Consider the following 7,943-nt stretch of genomic DNA (forward strand, 5'->3'; position numbering starts at 1 on the left):
GTCCTTAGTTGGTCATGAGTTGGTTTAAGCTGGTCCTGAGCTGGAGCTATTTGCTTAGGACCAGCTTAAGAACAGCACATGACCGGCTTAAACCAGTTCAAAACATACCTAACCAGCATATGCTGTTTTTTTTTTTCTCAAGAGGGACTTCGTCGGCGAAAACCTGGAAATAGCATAATAGCATACTACTCTCTGCCATATTAAAGGAATAGTTCATCCAAATATGAAAATTCTGGTCCTCACTGACTTCCATAGTATGGGAGAAAACACTGGAAGTCAATGGGGACCAGCAACCCACGTTCTTCAAAATATCTTTTATGTTCAACAAAGATGCAAACTCATACAGGTTTGGAACAACTTGAGGGAATTTTGATTGTTGTTTGAACTATCACTTGTTGTACTTGTAGTATGCAAATCTGCCATTGTGAATTCAGCCTTAGTTTTTTGATTTGTTGAAGGGAGGTATTCTGATACTCTCCTTTGTGTGCACTCGACCCTTTGCTGAGTCCCATTCAAAGACCTTTAAAAACTGTCGCTAACCTGCCATTTGTAGCAACTCTCGCTATTTTGTGTGTTTACGGAGGTTCTGTGGGTTTTGCTTTTTCTTTTTTACAGTAATTATCCAGCTATATTATTGTTGAGGAGCTTATAATAGTGAGACAAGATACCAAAAGAGAAAACAATCAGTGTTTATTGGCCTTTAGCTGCAGAAATGATGTGTTGATCACAATTCTCAAACAAACATGTTTAGCCTCAGTAAGGAGACCTACATTTGCTAAAAGTATGTTGCTAACTTCAGGTGTTTGTTGTAGTGTGGACGAAGGAATTCACAATACCTAAATGAGTGTGTTAAAGAAATATTTGGAGCAGTTCAGGGCCTTAGCAAAGGGTCGGTTTCACACAAATATATATACATGCATGTGTGTATATATATAAAGTGCATCATTAGGGTGCCAATTTTACATTGGTAACAATCAAATTTCGGCCACACATGGACATTCAATAAGACTTCATCCATTGAGTGTGGAAGAGCTTAACTATAGTGCAATAAAGGCAGAGAGCTTTGGAGATGTCACTTTAGGAAATAAATAAAAAAGCTAACATGTCGTACACTGCCTTCAGTGTACTTTAAAACCCAGCAGATCAGTGCAGAGTGAGTCCACATTCAATACTGTCAGAAATCCATTTCAGTCTTTGAAATAGATTCAGGTTGAATTAAGCTTGATCACACCCAGGTAGCTTTCAGCGTGAGAGTCCATGATTTTGGCTCCTGGCTCGCAGGTCACAGTTAGAATATCGTCGTTATCCAGGAAAATGCCATTAGCCATGAAGACAGATTTTGATCCATTGATAAAACCTTTTAAAATCTCTTGTTTTTGTGATCGCACAGTGATTGTATGCTTCGCTTTTTGCTGATGGTCAAGGGTAAGCTGCAGGTACAGGAAATATTCGCCATGCTTCGTTACCGTCAGATTTTGCTTTCCCTTGATGAAACCTATATTATTTGTTGTCCACGTGAGAAACGTCACATTCTCTCTCCGATCCCCTGTGAGCAAGCAGACAGAAAGGTCATTCTAAAAAAATATTTCAAATTAAAGCTGTTCTTTTGAATCACAGTTTTTTCAAAGTATTAAGCAACACAGCTGTTTTCAACATTGATGATAAGAAGAAATATTTCTTGAGCAGCAAATCAGCATATTAGAATGATTTCTGAAGGATCATGTGACACTGAAGACTGGAGTAATGATGCTGAAAATTCAGCTTTGCATCACAGGAATAAATTACATATTAAAATGTATCACAATAGGAAACATTTTTTAATTGCAGTAATATTTCACAATATTACTGTTTTTATAATATGTTTAAATCAAATAAATGCAGCCTTGGTGAGCATAAGAGGCTTCTTTCTAAAAACTTCAAAAAATCATATCCAACCTAAACTTTTAAAAGATATTATATATTTAAATCAATAAACTAGCATATTTCTCTACTTTATTGTGTTATATATCTTAGATTTTGCTGCATAATGAAAAGACAATGGTATATTTTAAACTATTTGGATTGTGGTGGCTACTATGCAAACTGAAGACAAAGAGATCTCTCTGAACTCTTAAAAGTCTAAAAGGTTCAAAATACTGACTTACAGGCTGGTGCGAATCGCATAAGAGAAGAATCTTTCGACTCAGCTTGGTTGTCTGCTGGAACCTGCTAAAGCGAAAAGAATTTGTTTATACCATCTCTCTCACACTGTAAAATGCTGAAAATTGACTTAAAATGACTGAAATTTTAAGAAACTTGTCAAAAGCTTGAGCACTAAACATTTATTGAACATTTAAGATTTCATAGATGTATAGAGACGGCAATTAGATGTTGCTAAGGTGGTTTAACTGCAAGACTCCTCAGTGATAATACGTTCTCCAGTTCATTCCAGTCCAAAATAGTGTTTTCAAATGTATGTAAAAGATACAACTATGCAATATGAAGTGCTTCTGACGTCAGACAAAAAAACTGAAAAACATTATCAGGGAAGAGGAGGGGTGGTAGAGTGGCATTTCCCCTCAGTGGAATGATGTCATGATGTGTTCTTCTGCTGTTCTGTGGTTACTGGTTTGTCTTCACCCGTCCGATACGTCTACATCTACTTTTTTTTTCTTTGTGTGTGTGTGGAAAAAAAAACATTTCAAGAGAAAGTATAGTTTCAGACCTAAACCAATTTCGTTTTCAAACATCAGAACAGGTTCTCATATCTTATAGGTGTTACTTTTGAATGAAACCACCAGTTAACCTTTCTAATGCTACCACATCCTAATCTTCTAAAAGTTAGCCAAAAGTATAATTTCTTTTGTTTTATTAACTGAGCACAACTAGAATAGTGATATATAGAAAACAAAGCTGTGACTCAAAAATGATGGTAAAGAGAAATTGCATCAGATGCTGATCTGTATCAATAGGGAGTTTCATTTCTTATTTTCTATGGTGTTGAATTATGCGTGCACATGTTTGGACATGCTCATGTGGTAACCACACAAGATTCAACCTTTCAACTAGCATGATATCATGGCTAATTACTCTAAGCTGTTCAGATAAACAAAAGCATCTTCTGCAAAGTCAGTTCGCTCCACTGAGCTGGAAAGAGACGTGATGATTGATAGTGATATCTCCAATATTGATACTGAGTTTCCACATTGGCACCGAATGAGCTGTTTCCTTACTGTATACAAATGACTCACCGTATTGTATGGCACTTGCATGGTTACTTATTGTACGACTACAGAGCTCTTTATAAAAATATATTACAGTGGTGCGTGTTTGAAATAAATGATAAAAATGAGTAATTAAGGTTTGAAATGTCAGTATTCAGCTGGGATGCCTGCACATCCACTAGAACTTCATTCAGACTCTTCAAAAAGAAGATTCCAAAGTGGTGTTTTCGCAGTGATCCCATAAAAGGACCTTAGTCAACAGTTCCAAAAAGATCCATTGTTTTTGTCTTAGTGTGAAGAACATTTTAAAAATCACCATAAAGTACTTGGAAAGGTTCCATGGATGTCAAAGATTCTTTGTAGAACCATCAATGCCAATAAAGAATCTTTATTTTTAAGAGTATACTCTTAAAAATAAAGATCCTTTATTGGAATTGATGGTTCCATGAAGAGCTTTGAACATCCATGGAACCTTTCAAATGCAGAAAAGGTTTTTTTAATAGTGGGAAAAGATTCTTTAGATTTTTAAAATGTTCTTTAAAATGGTTCTTTTAACAACGGTTCACTGAAAGGTTATTTGGGGAAGCAAAAATGGTTCTTCTATGGTATCAATGGTACAAAATCACCCCTTTGGGGCCTTTATTTTTAAGAATGTACATCCGCTAAATGTAACCAAACATCAGGTTCTTTACTGGCATTTATGGTTCCATGAAAAACCTTTAACATCCATGGAATTTTTCCAAGTTCTTTATAGGGGAAAAGTTCTTTAGACCATTTAAATGAAACAAAATGAGGAACTGTTCACTGGAAGGTTCTTTGAGGAACCCAAAATGGAATGTTTATTTTTAAGAGTGTCATTACTAAAATGTTGCTTTTTAAGCTGGGACCAAAATAGCATCTATAAATAAATGATATTTTTAATGATACATTTATTTGCGCTTCTGTATTTCTATATAGTCCGTCCTGTCTGTAAATATAAGCATGCTGTGATTACAAATATCTGTGTTCCCCTCAACTGCGGTCGTGAGTCAGCAGCTGCTGTGGTCTGACTGTATCCCACCAATATACAGATATGCAATACACAATAGAATCTGAAACAGTGTAACCAGTTCAAAGTTTGGACACACTTGCTTGAATTTCTCTTCGTTTTAATTTAATTTTTAAACATATAATAAAGATTTCAAAAGGAGGGTTTTCACAGCAATGCCATTTTGGCCATATACTTACACTATAAAGAACCAATGAAAAGGTTTCATGGATGTTAAAGGTTCCTCATGGAACCATCAAAGCCAGTAAAGAAGCTTTACTTTTAAGAATGTAGATTACAGAATTCAACCATACCGTCACTTTACTTGAAGCTGGCGAATCTCTGTGAATGAAGTGGAGAGTTATTGATACCCCCAAGCCTAGAGTGAGCAGGGTGGCCCAAACAAGCAATCCCTGGATCAGCCTCCTCTGATGTGCCAAAGCAGCTGCTCCACCTCCTCCACCCCTGTCACCTGTTTTATCAGTGTAGTACTCGGCAGATAGAGACATGACGCCCGACAGGCTCAGTGCAGGTCAAGTGTAAGAGACGAGTGAGCAAACTGAGTCGAAAACACTGGGATTGATGATGTAGAATGAGCGTGGCCTCCACCTCTCGTCTTCTGGTTGGCCCGTAGACAAACCTCAGAATGTGTCAAGCTTCCTGTATGATGGCTTGGTGTTTGTGTAAGTGAGTGTCTGTGTTCCTGTTTAGAGTTTCTCAGCAGATGTCCAAGAGGAGCGCTGTAGTGTACTTTCCCCTAAAGCATGGGTGATATATGCAATATGAAACACCTCTCATCTGGGCAGGGACAGGCCCTCCTACTCGCTGTCAAGCGGAGGGAAGCAGGTGTCATAGTCCCTTTAATAGACTGCTGGGAGTTTTTACACTACAAACCATCACATTCTGTAGACCACATGTGACGCACTACGTGAGACCTGTACTGAAGCATAAATTGCGCTGTTGTGAACAGGTGCAGGTTTCGTTTTTTTCTTGCCATGACTTGTTCAGTGGCCGAAGTGAGCTTGTACTGACATGTTTAGAACGTAAGGAACATATCCTGTCTTGTGGCAGCCACCACATTTACCACACTGCATTAGACTGGTACTAAGCTATATGTGCCATGTTTATTTTTTTGCATAGGTTGTTATTCTGATTTAACATGTTCTGACATGTAATAACAACAGGATGCTGATCCATCAAAGTGTTTGTATATAGAATAAACAGATATTAACTTAGACATCCATATACAGTTAATAAGACATTGTGGAAAATGTGAATGGATGAAATATAAAATGTCCAAGTTATATATGAAAATATATAAATACATAATAAAGAGAAATTCTACATGCAATATCATTCAGGGTCAGATGTTTTGATGTTTTTGAAAGAGCTCTCACCAAGGCTGCATTTATTTGATCAAAAATACAGTACGGACAGTAATATTGTGAAATATTATTAGTATTTAAAACCACTAGATTCTCTTTGAATATGTTTTAAAATGTAATTTATTCTAGTGACGTAAACCTGAATTTTCAGCATCATTACTACAGTCTTCAGTTTCACATGATTCTTTAGAATCATTTAATATGCTGATTTGCTGCTTAAGAAACATTTCTTATTATTATAAGTGTTAAAAAGTTATGGCAATACCATAATACGTTTGTTTTGAGAATTTTTGATAAATAGAAAGTTTAATAGAACAGTATATATACATATGTTTTAAATCAGACATCTTTTGTGACCACATAAATGTCATTACTGTCACTTTTGATCAATTTAATGTGTCGCTGCTGAACAAAAATGTCTTAATGATGAAAATAATTCTTACTAACATTAAACTTTTGAATGGTAGTGTATGTGTATAAATATATAATACTGCAAAGCATCCGGGTGTTGTACCTTTGAGTTTTTTGTGATTCTTTAATTTAATTTAATAATATAAAATCTATATAACTCTATTTTTTTATTGTTTTACTTTTGCTATTTTGTATTTTTTTTTACAGTAAAAATATAAAATCAAGATGAAACAAGAAAGAAATAGCGTAATGTGTGTGTATTTATTTATTTTTTTTTTTTGCATTGTATTGCATTGCCTCGAAAAAATCATAATAAAGAAAATTATAATAAAAATATTAGTAGGTCAAAAATAGTTATTTATTCATAAGCTCATTTCTTCTTGTTTTAATTTGTACAATAAGCTAAAAATCTTCTTGACAGGTTTTGTGATATCCACTCTAATATGGTTGTATACAAAGCTGTCTATACATTTGCACTGTTGGCTATTGACGATTTTGCGTCTCAAGACTTTTCTGAATAAAAAAAAAACACGTAACCTATATGTGATTACACATCTGATGATATGACCCAGTTGTGGCTTTCCCTTATGTGACGTAGAATCATGCAGAAGGCCTAAATATGAAAATTAATGGCAAATTATTTGTAGCAAAGAATCGTCAAGTTAGTAATATTCTCTCCGGATCCTCCCTCAGCTTCCCTAGAATTAATTTTACACTGAGAAGTCATTGCAAGTTATGTCATGTAATTAAGCAAACAAACCAAAACATTTTAAATAACGTGTATGTGTGTGGTACAGGTATACACTACGTTTTGGGGACAAAAAGTACCCACAAAGATGGCAATATCCAAAATCCTTGTCCTTTTGGGGACATTTTTTGGTCCCCATGAGGAAACAAGCTTATAAATCACACAGAATGATTTTTTGAAAAAATATGTAAAAATGCAGAAAGTTTCCTATGAGGGGTTGGTTTAGATGTAGGCTTAAGGGAAGAGGATTGAAAATACAATTTGTGCATTATAAAAACCATTGCGCCTATGGAATGTCCCCATAAAACATGGAAACCCAACGTGTGTGTGTGAGTTTATGTTGACCTCTGTGGTCTACCTGTGAAAGTTTAATGCCACACATTCTCTATACGTATGACTCTTGCTATTTATCAACAGCCAGACAAAGTGTTTCATGACACCTGCAGACAAATAACAAACCAGTAAACCTCAAAGAAATGATGAAATATCAACACTTTCCAAAGCCACAAGAGATTTTCCCAGCTTTTAAGGCCCTGAGTGAGATAATAAATCAGTGAAGAAGAAAATCAAAAGAGGAACCTTGCTGTTTAGATCAGTTTGATTGAGAGGAACCGAAAGAGACACTGAGGCACATTGCGAAGATTAGGTCATCTATCTAGGGCGATTGAGGTTAGATGTGTTGGTCACACTTGTGGGTGGATCCTCTATCTTATCAAAAAAAAAACAAAAAAACACCTGAGATGTGTGGGGAAAGTTACGTATGGCGATGGTACCATGTGTCTACGACTGACATTTGTCTCTCCTACTCAATTTCCATCCAACTGACCGTGTTGACAGTACACCTAATGATCTTATGAACTAGGCAAAAGTCCGATGCGGTGAACAGTTCTTTAAAGAGTGATTTTTTTCTAGAACATTTTAATAATCTTAAGAACCACTACAAAGAACCTTTGTGGAATAGAAAAGTTCCACAGATGTTAAAGATTCTTTGTGGAACCAAAGATGCCATAATAATTTTTAAGAGTGTCAGTTATATCACAACATCACTACTTTGAAATGCTTTCAGTGGAACAACTAAAGATGGCGTGCATTAAGTGAGATAAAGCCCATGGGGGATTTTTAGGGTGAGACAATGTACAATGTCAAAGGGAAGGATTTGCTGCTTTAAT

At 35.7% G+C, this 7,943-nt stretch overlaps 1 protein-coding gene across 2 annotated transcripts; it reads right to left on the reverse strand.

Moving 5' to 3' along the window:
- Nucleotides 1-674: 674 nt before the first annotated feature.
- tnfsf18 (TNF superfamily member 18) lies at nucleotides 675-4,976 on the reverse strand. Of its 2 annotated transcripts, none has more exons than XM_051099060.1 (3): nucleotides 4,545-4,976; nucleotides 2,145-2,205; nucleotides 675-1,546 (listed from the first exon to the last, which is right to left on the reverse strand). In XM_051099060.1, the coding sequence occupies exons 1-3, from the start codon at nucleotides 4,737-4,739 to the stop codon at nucleotides 1,206-1,208; spliced, it is 597 nt and encodes a 198-aa protein (XP_050955017.1). In that variant the 5' UTR covers nucleotides 4,740-4,976; the 3' UTR covers nucleotides 675-1,205. The 2 variants fall into 2 exon arrangements, with proteins under 2 accessions (XP_050955017.1, XP_050955010.1); XM_051099053.1 differs by having other exon boundaries at nucleotides 2,145-2,208.
- Between the last annotated feature and the right edge of the window lie 2,967 nt (nucleotides 4,977-7,943).

Source organism: Labeo rohita, chromosome 3, assembly GCF_022985175.1.
Source record: "Labeo rohita strain BAU-BD-2019 chromosome 3, IGBB_LRoh.1.0, whole genome shotgun sequence".
Lineage (NCBI taxonomy): Eukaryota > Metazoa > Chordata > Actinopteri > Cypriniformes > Cyprinidae > Labeo > Labeo rohita.